This window comes from Chenopodium album, chromosome 7, assembly GCF_948465745.1.
Source record: "Chenopodium album chromosome 7, dcCheAlbu1.1, whole genome shotgun sequence".
In the NCBI taxonomy this organism is placed as follows: Eukaryota; Viridiplantae; Streptophyta; class Magnoliopsida; order Caryophyllales; family Amaranthaceae; genus Chenopodium; species Chenopodium album.
In genome coordinates, this window is record NC_137840.1 from 58,016,647 (window position 1) to 58,030,924 (window position 14,278).

Sequence of the window (14,278 nt, forward strand, 5' to 3'; positions counted from 1 at the left end):
CTTGTGGTCCAGCTATCCTAGATGGACCAGGACAAGGGTGCACAGTAGACTTATTGGTCCGTGTCCGCCCATTTATATTAATGGGCCGGGCCTAGCCCGCCCAAATTAACAATTTTTTCAAAATGGTTGTCCAAGCCCGCTTATTTTGCGGGCCGGATTGGGCGGGTTTAGCGGGTTGACCCGTCCATGAATAGCTCTAAACTAAAGCCTACTATATCTCTCTTTGTGCTCATTTTCTGGGTTGATCAAACAACCCACTAAACAAAGAAAATATGGAAGCTGCAATGGGGTTGATGCGAAGGATTCATCCTAAGCACACTGATACCGCTCTCTCTGCTCTTCTTTCTCTCATGCCTGAGCATTCCTCTGATCTCCTCTCTCAAGTCGATCAACCTCTCCAGGTTTTGACCCCTGTTTCTGATAATTCATCTACTTTTCTTTCAATTTCATGGATTTTTTTTTTTTCTTTTTATGGATTGAAAAATGTTGTATTTTGTTGGGTTTTATTTGATCTTGCTTGATTTTGACTTTATGGGTTGTGGGTGTTAATCTTTGTTTAGGGTTTTAATTTTATTGGGATTTGCTTTGTCTATTGATTTATGCAGAATTATGATTGTGGATTTATCTATTGTTGAATGTGTGTAGAATTCTGTATTGATTGGGTTTGGATATGAACAGTTTAGTAAGAATTTCTGGTAGGCTGATGCCAGAATTGATTATTGACTTGGTGTTGATTTTATGGGTAAATTTGTTACAAAATAGAAATGATGTGCAGGTTTAATAAGAAACTTGTATGGGTGTTAGTGTGTGACATATATAATCACAAAGGGTTACAGTTGTTGCCTCGAATCGGATCTTTCGCATTTGCAATCTTGGGCTGCTTTATGTAACACCATCGTACATTGCGACCCATTCACTTCAACCAAGCCGTAGAGGATTATTATTTGAGTATACTATTGATTGATGTAATTTAGCATAACTTAGAGAATCTGAATCAGTGGGATTTTCTATATGCTTTAAACTGTTCTGTGATCAATGTATTGAGTTTATTGCAACTATTATTGCCCTTTGGATTTGTTTAGGGTTTGCTTGTGGTTTCTAATTTCTATATACAAGTACTTGATAGATTGAAAGTCAATCCTATTGGATGCTAATTCTGAGTAGTGTGTTTGATCATGAATTAACTTACTTTTAATAATTACGGAGTATATACTTCCTGATTGTTAAATCCACTTTTAGATGTTTGAGTCCGCTTTTCCAAGCCTCAATTTGAAGTTATCCTGGACCACCCTCAAAAACAAATGTGATACCTAAAGCTTTGGTTCTTCTTTAACTGCTTTAGCCTACAAAAGTTATCTGCTTATGTAGTTATGTTAACGAGTGGGAAAAAAAATTTATGAGGAATTGTGGTTGGAAATGAATCAGAATTTTCTTATGCGCCATTAAAGATTATTGCTATTCATGGCAGTCCTTTTCTCATAATAGAGTGTAAGAAGCTTGCATGTTAATATACCAACAGTTCAAAGAAAAGATAATTAATTTGTTAGAATTATCGATGATATTTGCTGGAAATTATACATTCTACTTTGATTTGGATGGGTTTTTTTTTTTTTTTTTTTTTTTTTTTTTTTTTTCTCCTGGTAAACTGAGTAATTTTCATTTTGTATAAATTCTCTTCTGGAGGCTTTTATTTGAGTATCTTGCTAACTTTTAGCTATTTTATTTTATCACATCGTCTTTTGCGCTATGATGTCATATGTTATGGGTATCCAGGATGCCAGATTAAGTAGATTATTTTCTGGTTTGCGGAAGCAGGTTTTATGTGATCAAGAAAGTGGAAAGGAGTTCATATTGTGTGAATATAACAGAGATGCTGATTCCTACAGGTGATAAAGTTGGCTGGCATACATTATTTTCTTACCCATTTATATTATCAATACATTTTTAATTTCTTAAACATTATTTTCTGGTTTGCGGTAGCACGTTTTATGTGATCAAGAATGTAGAAGGTTTTACTCGTTTTTTATTTTATTTTTATTTTTTATTTTTTATCTTTATCATTATTTTAAGTATTGCATCAGTGATTTGTGCTTAGCTCATTGGCATTTCTCATATACAATAGCACAAAGTATAAAGCTAATCTTTGTTATGTGTTAAACATGCCTCTCTGGTTAGTGAGTCCATTGACTAACTGAAATTTTATTTCATTGGCATACTGGCATTTTTCAGATACCATGGTGAATCTTTACATAGCTCTTTGCCTGTTGAGTTGATGCTTGTCCTAGTGAATGTTGTCTCTTCTAACTGTTTTTCTGTAGCACTGTTTCAAAGCTGTAATTCAATTTTGTTTCCCCTTTTTTCATTATAGGTCGCCATGGACAAATAAGTACCAGCCACCATTGGAGGATGGCCTTTATCCTTCTGTAGAGCTGAGGAACCTCGAAATTGAAGCCAATGATGTTTTTACTGTATATTGTGACCAGTGAGGTCCTTTACTTGCCTCGTACTTGGTTTTCTAGTTCAGTGGCAATGCTTATTACTGTCAGTATTCTTTCTGTTTTTTTTTTTTTTTTTTTTTGGCCTTTTTTTCAAGGCCCCTTCTATCTATTTCTTCTTTCTGCGCTGGTTTTTTAAGGGTTTGAGGTAAATAAATTATCTTTTAATGCTAGGTATTATGAAGGTGGAATTTCATCTGTTTATATGTGGGAAGATGATAATGAAGGATTTGTCGCATGCTTCTTGATAAAGAAAGGTGATTCTATACCTTTTTCCCTGACTGAATCTTCCCTTAACTGAAATGAAAAGAAGAAGAAAAAACTAAATTGGGTCACTCAACATTCAGTTATTGCTTGCGCCTGTTTGTGCTGGGGGGGGGGGGGGGGGGGGTAAAGTTGACAATTCAAAATTTATGAGGGTAATGCATACTTGTTTTTAATGTTTGACTGCCCTGTGGACTCATTCTGTGTATTAGATGGTTCAAAGTCTGGTCATGGGCGAAGAGGTTATTTGCATGAAGGACAGTGGGATGCCATCCATGTTATTGAGGTATGTCTACTGATCTTCTACTTGTGAATTACAATTCTATGCAACCTCATTTTATTTTACCATTTTCCTTTTCCCAAAGATGGTTCCTCGTGTCATTTACTCATCAAGCACCAAATTATTTCAATGACAATATAGGTGGGACCTGAGGATGAAGGAACTGCAAGGTACTGTTTAACCAGTACTGTCATGCTATCTTTGACTACAAATAGTGACTCCTGCGGGACATTCAGCTTATCTGGATCTATTAGAAGACAGGTAATGTACTTGTTCTGCAAACGATACTGTGACCATTATAATCTCAACTTTACACTGTGTTGCCCCCTTGATATGATCATGTTAAGCTGTTTGACTGGTTATTATAATACAGTGATCGCTGGGGCAAATACCAGAATACTTCATATTTTCCACTTAAATCCTTTTTCTAGGTTTGTACTTAAGTTTTCTTTTCGTGGTGTAGATGAGTATGCAACTGTCAGTGGCCGAAGGTCATCTTTGTAACATGGGAAAAATGATTGAAGAATTGGAAGGCAAGCTTCGAAACTCCCTGGATCAGGTACTACGCATGACTGAAAATTTGATGCTTTTGATAGTTTATGGGACATGCCTGTTCAATGCACCCACTCTACTCCTAGAATGTTTATGTTTGAACTTTGAAGTCGGCAGCTTTATACCTGTGCATAGTCTCACATTCTTATATAGGATATCTAGAAAAAATTGTTACATATGCTTAACAGTAATGGTTTATATGATTACATTTTCTGCTATGCCATCCTTAAATTATTCAGAATATGATGGCCGGGAAGGGGAAAATAATACAGTATACATTATTATGGTCACCGTAAGTATTAGGGTTGGGTTGGGAGACTTGGGACAATGTGATGACTAATCTGGGTTGGAGGAAGTATACTTAAGAATGTTTTACTGAGCTATGTGTTATGCTGCTGAATCTGAATAGGTTTACTTTGGGAAGACAAGAGAGATGGTTTGCACTTTGCGGCCACCTGCTGAATTGGCAACGATGAAACTGCCTGATAGCTGATTTGTATGTCTTTGAATCATGATCTAAAAGTATTATATTGTGGATTATTAGTGTATTATCGTCATTTATTTGAATCTCTGGTTATGTGTTCCAGAATTTGGTTGAATTGGAATTCAATATCCTCTTGTAGACTTTACCATTTTGTTGGCTCTCGCTTAATTTTTGAAATTGTTTTTGGTTCTATGATATTACTTGTCGAGCTTCAGCTTGCAATTTGTATTACTGTTTTTTTTATATATATATAAAAAAATATTTTATTTGTGTGCAATGCATTTATGATTGATTTCTTGAGTAAGCCAGATAAAAGATTGGAATTAGTTTCTGGATGTTTTTGTCAATAATCAAACATAGATTGAATATAAGATAAATACATTAAAACACTTTTAAAAATGTAGAAAGGTTGCTCTCAAAATACGAAAGTTCTACTATGGTTCAGAAAATAGGCACTTTTGGCAGAAATTTTAAAAACTAGAAAAATTTTGAGTTTCCATAATTTATGTTTTACTGTGCAGTATCTTAAGCTTAAATTGGTGTTTATCTGAAGAAATTGGAGGATATGAATGTGTCTAGGTATGAGGTTAGAGTTAGACAAAGAAATCAAAAGATTTGAATATGGAGAGAGAAAGTGCAAAAAAAAAAAAAAAAAAAAAAAAAAAAAAAAAAAAAAAAAACACAAACAAACAAAATGTATTGATGTGACAATTTAGTCTATCAATTTATATGGTAGTCATTTTAAAAATTTTGAATTACATTAACTTGTGAAAAACTTGTGATAAACTATCTTACTAAACAGTTCTTGTGAAATTATATTATAAATATAATGTATGGCAAAATTACTACTTCAAAATGAAAAAAAGGGATAGAAAAGTAAAAGACAGAAAATGAAAGGTAGAAAAGAAGAGAAGGGAGAGATTTGGGAGACAAACAAAGGAAAGATGGGGGGTGGAGGGGATGGTCAACTTTGAAGGTTTAAGTTAACGAGTAGAATTTGAGTATACATTCCATGTTTCTCCGTATGTGGTTATACGAGTATAATGTACTTTACAAGGTAGGCAAGATGTCGGGCCGTGTCTCGTGCCAGGGAGCCAGACTCCATTGATATGTTATATCAACAAAATTTCATTAATATAATATTGATATGTTATATCAACAAAATTTCATTAATATAATGGCAATCTCGTAATTAATTGAAACTTATTTTGAAACCCACATGAAAAGTAGTGGAATGCTGAGTAGGACTCCTTTGGTGCAATTTTTTATTCAAATCTTGTAACGGTACTTGTTTGGACGGAAAATTCAACTCCGTCGGCTCAATTTTAATGAGATCGAAGATTGCAGAGGAGGAGAGAGAATAACTAGTTTGGGTAAAGACAAATCTTCATAAGATCAGCGTCAATGATTATCGGCGGTAATTAATTCGGTAACACCACCACACAAACACTCAAAGCAATAATTCTAGCTTCGTCATCATTTCACTACTGCATTTCGTGTGGTTGTCCTGGGGTAAATGTGGAGGGAGAGAATTTGCAAAATTTCGACAGTGAAGCCCTAAGTGATATCCTTTAACCCGAAATATCCAAGTAACAATATTTCCCAGCTTAAAAATGAAAACAACAGCTGAATTCATCAGATGTGTGCGACGCAATTGATACTTCATCTCGTACCTCAATGAAATTCAATTTTCAATGCAATTTCGTATTACAAATGCAACATATTAATCTAGCAATTTATGAATCGAATAATACCTTCATTTTGGAAGTTAATGAAACTTTGATTCTGTCGTCATCAAAGGAATTGAGCTCCACAACATTGCTCATGCTTTCCTCGAAATCCACAATCTTCATCATACGATGTACACAACCGTATTGATCATCAAAAATCCCAAGCACAACCACTTAATTCAGTCGAAATGAAGAAGAAAGGTGTAAAAAACCATTAAGGGTCACTGTTGCAGAAGAGAGAGAAAATTCCTTTAATGATGTTAAGGTTGTCTCAACGACCCCCCATCAAAAACAAAAGACATAAAACGGGGTTTTAAGGGGGTTTTCATATCTGTTTCAATTTTGACCTTCATTTAATGAGTGAAATGACAACGCCGCCCCTATATCAACGCTCCTCGTTGACATAGGATATCAATTTGGATTTCCTCCGTGACAGGTCCACGTGTTTTTGGGTTTGTTAGGCCTGATCCATGGCTTGGCCCATGAGTTTTGTGTCGTAACGTGCTGGGCTGAAGTTTTCAAAAGGTTGGCATGTGCATGGCCCAGGCCCACGTGTCATCGTGTTGGGCCGTGTCGTGCCAGACTTGTGTGCCTTAGCAAAATTGCATTGATTTTAGTGTGTTTTGTCGTGTCGAACCTGATCATGTCTTACCACATCATGTTTCTCCCAAATAAAGGCAGCCCCACAATGTCGTGTTGTGTCGTACTTTTTTCGTGTCGGGCTGACCTATCTATCACCAAATATTAGTGCCATCTTTATGAAGGGCTTTAACCTATCTATCACCAAATATTAAAGCCATTGTGATATTTGCGGGAAACATGATTAGGATTAGTAACATTTGTTTTGATTTTGCAGATGTGCGATGGATGCATGAAGAGGTGAATTACTACAAATCCACTAAGCTAACACAAGTCGATCATTCTTTGATTGGGTTCTGTACTATATTCGGTTATTCCTAAGCTACGATAGTTCCAATGAAATTAATTTAAATTTTCTTCAACAACGTACTTTAAAATTTCGTAATTAATTTTTTTTTGGAACAACTACAAACACAAATATTTCCCCACGTGAGGGCTTTCTGATTTTTATTTTTCTTACTTTTCCTAAAAAAAAGTTACAAATACAAATACGGTGCTTTGTACATTGCACACTCGCAACATCATTAGGTGATTAGCAAAAAAACTTATGCAATGATTGCTATTTCACTATATGTCACTGACAATTTTAATAATTCACCAAACACCATCAAGGTTTTCAAAATTCACCAAATGTCACCGAGTTTTAAAAAAGATTCACCGTGTGTCATTAATGACTAACGGCCATTAACTCCGTTAGACAATTTGGTCAAAATAACCTCTAAAACCTTACCCGATCAATTTTCATGGTTAAAAAATAATGACTCGTTAATCTAGATATTTTTACACATAAAACAGGACATTTACATTTCCTTCAAAAAAAAAAAAAAAAAAAAAAGGACATTTACGTTATTGCTTTTGCTAATTTTGAGCTTAAATTGATTCCATCAGGAACAAAATAACTCCCAAAACGTACTTTACCGAACAAATTTTGTCACGAAAATCGAGAAAATTATCCCCAAATCAATCATATCATGACATGTGTTTTGGTTTAATACTCGATCGTTAATCATTCATGGGACTCGGTGAATTTATAAAAAATTCAGTTACATTTGATGAATTTTTAAAACTTTAATAGCATTTGGTGAATTATTAAAATGCTAAGTGTCACTTGATGGAATGACCATTCAATCTGAGGAGAACATTAACGAACTTAATGTTTTTAACCTGTCCAAAGAATACCTTAATGTTATTGATTTTTTTTTTTTTAAACACTGGTTAAATTTATTTTTTTGAACTTCTCATACAATAATATAACAAAATATATCAATCATATTCAACTAAACATACATCGATAAACCTCAATAAATGCTTCATTTGTGGTTGTAGACAAGTGGTTTGTCAATAAAATTCAATTTTTCTTCACGATTGTAGACACTACTTATCACTCAAATTAAATATGAAATTCATTTTGATGATCAACCATACTTGAACCGAACATTCATAGTTGAAATGAACCTTCATGCAATTACTGATGAACATAAAATCAGCCATAGTCGTAATGAACCTTAATAGGTTCATTGATGAACATCAAAGCAGCCATCGCCGTAGACATTTGATCAAACACCTGATGAAGTCTTCAATCATGCAGACATGTTAATGCTGCCAACGGCTCTATACTACTAATGATCCATGGAAGAATAAGAATAATCTTGAGCTAACTTGTTCAAGCTAGCTTGAAAATGACTGTCAAACAAAAGTATGTCTAATACACCCAAAATCCAAAAGATGGATAAAAAAAAAAAAAAAAAAAGATGGATACTAACAATAAAACTTATACCTTGCCAGAAACAAACCTCCAAAAGATTTGTCCATGTTAATCTCAATTTCACAAAGATATCCGTCCTTGCAAATATTTTGAAATTGTGATCATAAAGGCAGGCTTCCAAGAAATGTGTAAAGATATAAGAATAAGTTCAAACAGCTGTGTTTGAATGAAAAACCACCACTGTTAAATAGAGCAAATCGCCATTCAATTTGATCCAACAATTCAAAGACATGACCAAACCCAAACAAGGTTTAACATCATAGGTTGATTATCGCTAAACCAACAGGACGAAACAAGGGTCAAAATTAACAAAGCAAGTGGTTTTACAAGGCAGAACCACAAGGGCATCGAACAATAATGATGATCTTTGCTAATCTCTCGACAACCTAAAAAGAACTCTATAGAACTTACCTAGGGTTCAGTCTCCACTAGCATATGTAATCATCAAGCCCTGATCCCTGAAAAGTTTTGAAGTGAACATTTAATTTATTGCATTGTTAATAAAGAAATGGCCTACATCCATTAAATTCCAGCACCTCTAATCCTTCTACATATAAAGTATTGCTATAATTATAAGCTAACATCATACAATGCAGTAGAGCCAATTGATCCCAAGGTGAATCTAAGATACCTAACAAGGAATGCTTATAACTCCAAATCTTACCAAAACATGGAGCCAAGTACTTGTAAAACAGACGGTGCATTTACAAGGGGGAAAAACAAAAGCAAGAATATACATGAACTTATTCTGAAGAGCAAGGCACACTCACCAATATTTTTTTCAGCATAACTACTTAATATCGATTGTATGCTCTCCCATAACCATCTAGTCTCTGATGCTGAATATCAGTGTAAGCATCACGGGGCCTAGGGTGTGGAAAGTGCTCAGCAGGGTTTGTGTATTGGCCCCTTGGCTCTACATGAAAGTTTGACCCAGCATAGGGCTGACTGTGTAATGAATCATAATCAGAGAAAGTGGACTGCTGATAACCACCAAAACCTGAAGTTGGCATCTGCTGCTGGTGCACCTGCTGACGTCTTTGTGCATCCAAGTGAAGGAACTCATCCCACTGTTTAGCATGAGAGCTTCGTAAACCAGCAAGCCTTTTCATGTAAGTCTCTCTCAAGTCTCTGATAACCTAATATTATTTTGAGCACCACAGAGTGAAACATTTGTCATTTTAATAAAGATGATTCGTATCAATTTGAATACACATATATCAACAGTAATATCATCAACAAACAGCCACTTAAGTACTCCTTCCGTCCTTAATTTTTAGCTCCCAAGCCACTTTTCACTTTGTTGATTTTTGGTTGAGTGGAGTAGATAACAAACAGAAGTGATGGGGCCAACTATATATTATGTGAGAGTGAAGTTGTGGTCCTCATCACAAAAGAAAATAGAAATGAGGCAAACAATAAAGGACAAAGGGAATACAAGCAACGACGTGAGCTAAAACAAATGGGCAAATGACTACATGGAAAAATTACACTTAAGCGAAGTTGACCAACAGCGCAATTATATATTTGAAGTATACACAAGAGTTATTATGAAGTTTTACAGAAATAACCAAAATATGAGCTTACGAATTTAATTTAATTTGTGGAGGGAGAGAATGTTGTGAGTAAGATGCAATTTTCAATATCTTATGGTTCAGATCAACAACGGATAAAGTAATATGGAGTTATACTGCTTTGAATGTTGTGATGTCACTCTTTGCTTATAGGCTGCAACAATAATGTTGCCAACAAAGCAATTAGTAGTACAACTTAACCAATAAAACAACCTACAACAGACTGATTGCTCCTTATACACTTCAGAGTACAGAGCCAGATAGTTACACCTCCAAGGCTCCAACAGCTAAACAGCCCATATATGTTCAACAAAATGGCTTAATATTTAATTCTATGTTCATAACAAATGGTAGCTTACCTTTGTTTCTCAGCAAGAATTGTCAGGATTTACAACTTTTTATGCACTATTACAAAGTCAACCCTCACGTGAAGCCATCACAAAATATCTACACTAAATTTTTAAACAAAAAGCATTTGCTCTAAGAAAGTAAGAATTGGACTAATACTCTTGTACAGACCTTAAAATTTATCAATACTAGCAGCACAAGGAGAAACACACATAAGCATACAGACATACAAGGGACACACACACACACACACACACACATTGACATTACAAAAGCTCACACACACTGATAGACACACATACCTCACGGTGCTTGTAATTCTCCTCGTCTTCTTGCTGATCACGAAGTCTGGCTAGATCCATGGCCTCTCTTTTGTATTCCAACTCCACATCCTCAAGTGTTTGTGGCAATAAGGGATGCTCAACCTTATTATCAGCATGGACATCATATCCCCGTCTCTCGGTTTCCCAACCATGGGATCTGTAGGGTCCCTGATATGTGGTATATGAACTGCCACTATAAGGGGCACGGGCTGGAGATCGCGAACGGCTTGCACGACCTCGTCCTCCATCACTAACATAAGCTTCAGTAAATGATACTATGTTAACCATTTGTTTCAGCATTGCCTAACATAAATAGTAGCTCTAACTAGATAAACTATACTTAGAATCCCTCTGATGCACTTTACAGTAACTTTTGAAGACAACTTGGAAAAATCAGACCCCTTCGCGAAACTCACTTCAATATCCAACATGGTAGGGTAAAAGAACTTACCTCTTGCTGCAATCACAGATAAACAACATGCAATGTTACTAGAACATCAAGTACAATACAGATGACAGTCCATAAAACATTATAATAGAGCTCAAAATGTTGAGATATAGTACTGCAATATAGTCACTAATTACCAGTTCTGTAATAGAGTTACAGGTATAGCTTTTAGTTGCCCTACCTTGTGGAGAATTTCTAGAAGGTTTCTGCAGATCCCCACGAATACGGTCCTCAAGACCTCTATCTTGTCTGCCAAATCTCTGATGAAACTGTGATGCATTTCTAGGGCTAGGGTTAGATCTTTGAGATTCTGAGCGCGTAAATCGATTACTGAAAGGACTGCGCTCAGGTGACCTAGATCTTCGGGGTTCTGAGCGTGAAAACCGAGTACCAATAGGACTGCGCTCTGGCGATTTAGACCTACCTGTATGAGAACCTGGAGAGCTCCTATCATTACATTCATCTTTAATCACTTTATGCACTGCATCTACACCTTTTCTCAAGATTAATCTATCCTTGCCACTAACAATAATAAACTTCTCATCCATCTTGATTTTGCAGCCATTGTCTAGCTCGATCTTCTCGATCACTTTATCTGTGAAAAGTGCTCTCACTTGCTTGTCTCTTGCAGCCACCCTTTCAAAGAAATCCTGGGAGTTGCGATTCCCTCCAAGGGTAAATGGACATCCCTGCAATTGTTTCATAGTCCAGCAACATTGAAGCAAAGAGTTGGTAAATCTAGGCTAAAAGCACAAGTACAATAAAAAAAAAAAAGGATATCATACAGCAGCATAAATTAGCAAACAGAGGCCTTACAACAAATCGCATCAGGAGATATGGCCATGTAACCTACTAAGAAAATAAAATCTGACAATAATATCATCACCCCAATGTTTATACCAGAACCTCCTGCTCAAGGGGTTCAGATGTATGCAGTCAAGAGGTTTTTTTATGGAGGACCCTTCATCAATCAGAGAGAGATTTATCATTCTTTCCCAGTATCTCTTATTTAAGATGGAGCTTAGGATTGGTGTAAACCCACATCATATTTTGGAAGCTATTATAACTTACTTTCTTCAAAGAACCTTATGTGCTTTAGGATATAATCATTAAGGGAAATTCTTTTTGGTTACCCGGTATTATTGCACTTTTCATTTTGGTAATCGGAGGGAAAAAAAAAATAATACGAGGTTATCATCAATGTTAATTCTATACTCTTGAAGTCTTGATTTATATCAACCAAGACATTTATGGCCATTGTCTAATCATAATAATAACTTATATTGCTAGCTACAGTAAACAATTCCAGAGTAAAGATGAGTTTGCCCCTTCCTTTATAAAGAATTCTCCCACCACCTTGATATAATGATGGTTTCACATCTCTTTGTCTCTATCATTAGCTCTTTTTCTCCGTAGATTGTAGGTTTTTCCCAGCAATTTCTTCAAAGATTGAATGAGTTCAGGTGCTAAAGCAGCGTGTGTTAATTTCCCATTCCCACAATTTCTTTCCTAAAAAGAATTGATTTGTAGATTGAGACCTCTAATCCTGCTTCAATTTTCATCAGGGTATCTCAAATCTTCATGATATTTTAACCATCCAAGTAGATTTTATGGGGTTGAAGATTTCCAAGTTAACAATGTGAGTTGGGGTTTTGTTTTTTGGTTTTTCTTTATTATAATTTTTTTTTTTTTTTTTTTTTAAGACAATGGTGGTTACTGCTTTTCAATTTGGCCTTCATCAAAACCAGCAAGTTCACCATACCCATTGTTGCTGTCAAAGAAAATATAGTGTTCATCGGTTCTACTTTTGTTTTTTTTGGGTGTGTGTGTGATAGCCAAGTAGTAGGGTGGGTGGGTGTGGTAGCCAAGTAGAGTACATAAGAAAAAAAAATGAACTTAACTAATGTCATACTCTTCATTTCACCTTAATTACCCATGTCGGACTCTCGATACTCGGACTTGAGTATGACACTTGGACACATCACTTTTGGTTCAAAACCATGGATTTTTTTTTCACAAAATAGCCGAGTTAGACGCTTGGACACATACCTGTTTCGAGTCCATGTAACATTCATAAAACATGGAAGTAATAGTAATTGTTAACCATGATTATAATCTAACTTATTTATAGGTTTTAATAGTGATTAACGTCATGGTTGATATAAATCAAGTATACAATTACCATCGATAATAACTTTATTGTTGATTGCCAACTCTGAAGAACAATAACACAGGTAAACATGCAACATTGAGCCTTACCTGAGTGAAGTGACCAGATTCCCCACAAATTTTGCAAATCATTTCTTCTTCCTTCCTCTTCTTCCAGTTTCTCTCTGTTGCTTTAGATTTAGCCTCCCAAACCTTAGCCTCTCGACTCGTAAAATCTGTCGGGACAGCATTAGGGTCACGCTCGTCTTCCTCATCGGAGCTAGCTTGGGATTTTTTGGTATTTACTTTAGGCTTTTCTTGTACATTGACTACAGAAGATCCAATTGGTCCAGTGTACGCCTTGTAGATATCACTAAAATCATCATCATCATCCTCCAAATCAGGTCTATTTTCCATCAAGGACTGTATACAAGCAAAAAAACAATAAATTCATAGTTGAATCCTAACATTAAAGAGTTGTGCAATACATTAGCAACAAAATTAGATTCGATTATCTCGAAAAATTATACAATTCATAGTTGAATACTTGAATCCTAACATTAAAGGGTTTTGCAATACATTAGCAACCAAATTTAATTCAATTATAACGATTAAGGGTTGTGCAATACATTAGCAACCAAATTTAATTCGAAAAATCGTATAATTTAAGGATATATGATTCAATTAGGCTCATAATTTTGGTTTTCGTAATCATAGTATTTAGAAGCAATAGTTGAGATTTTCGAACCCTAAACTTATGCACTGACAAATTAAATAAAACAAAATAAAACCCTAGATTGTGAAATTGAAATGATGATTACAAAAAGAAAAAACAACGAACTTACCTCAGAAGCTGGTTCAATGATGGAGAACGTAACTGCGATGTTGAGTGCGCTTCAATGGAGAAGGAGGAGAGAGAAGAAGGCAGGGCTATTGTGAGTCTGTTTTTTATTTTTCACATTTGCTTTTCAATGGCTTTTTTTTTTTTTTTTTTTTTTTTTTTTTTTTTTGGGGGGGGGGGGTTCGGTGTTTAGAAAGTCACAAAAAAATGGGGGTGAGAAACGTTATAGGATCTTCTGAAATCGGGAGGGAAGTTTAATTATTTGAGGTAATCCTCACTCTCTTGAAGGGAGGTTAGTTAGGTATGAACAAATACGGAGTACATATCTATCTATATCATATCATATCATATAACTAATCATATAAAGCTAAACTTTTAGCAAGGTCA

The 14,278-nt window shown here is 35.3% G+C and overlaps 2 protein-coding genes across 3 annotated transcripts; one reads left to right on the forward strand and one right to left on the reverse strand.

The window, feature by feature from the left end:
- The first annotated feature begins 216 nt into the window (after window positions 1–216).
- LOC145637977 (F-actin-capping protein subunit beta-like) lies at window positions 217–4,272 on the forward strand. 2 transcript variants are annotated; one of them, XM_081688961.1, is made up of 8 exons: window positions 217–401; window positions 1,774–1,886; window positions 2,369–2,482; window positions 2,670–2,752; window positions 2,972–3,045; window positions 3,181–3,300; window positions 3,503–3,598; window positions 4,001–4,272. In XM_081688961.1, exons 1-8 carry the CDS (start codon window positions 273–275, stop codon window positions 4,082–4,084), a joined length of 813 nt encoding a protein of 270 aa, XP_081545087.1. In that variant the 5' UTR covers window positions 217–272; the 3' UTR covers window positions 4,085–4,272. The 2 variants fall into 2 exon arrangements, with proteins under 2 accessions (XP_081545087.1, XP_081545088.1); XM_081688962.1 differs by having other exon boundaries at window positions 219–401; window positions 1,816–1,886.
- A 3,810-nt stretch (window positions 4,273–8,082) lies between these two features.
- On the reverse strand, window positions 8,083–14,029 carry LOC145639095 (uncharacterized). Its single transcript, XM_081690241.1, has 6 exons — window positions 13,896–14,029; window positions 13,162–13,473; window positions 11,084–11,591; window positions 10,434–10,714; window positions 8,980–9,348; window positions 8,083–8,667 (listed from the first exon to the last, which is right to left on the reverse strand). Exons 2-5 carry the CDS (start codon window positions 13,465–13,467, stop codon window positions 9,004–9,006), a joined length of 1,440 nt encoding a protein of 479 aa, XP_081546367.1. The 5' UTR covers window positions 13,468–13,473; window positions 13,896–14,029; the 3' UTR covers window positions 8,083–8,667; window positions 8,980–9,003.
- Window positions 14,030–14,278: the final 249 nt, after the last annotated feature.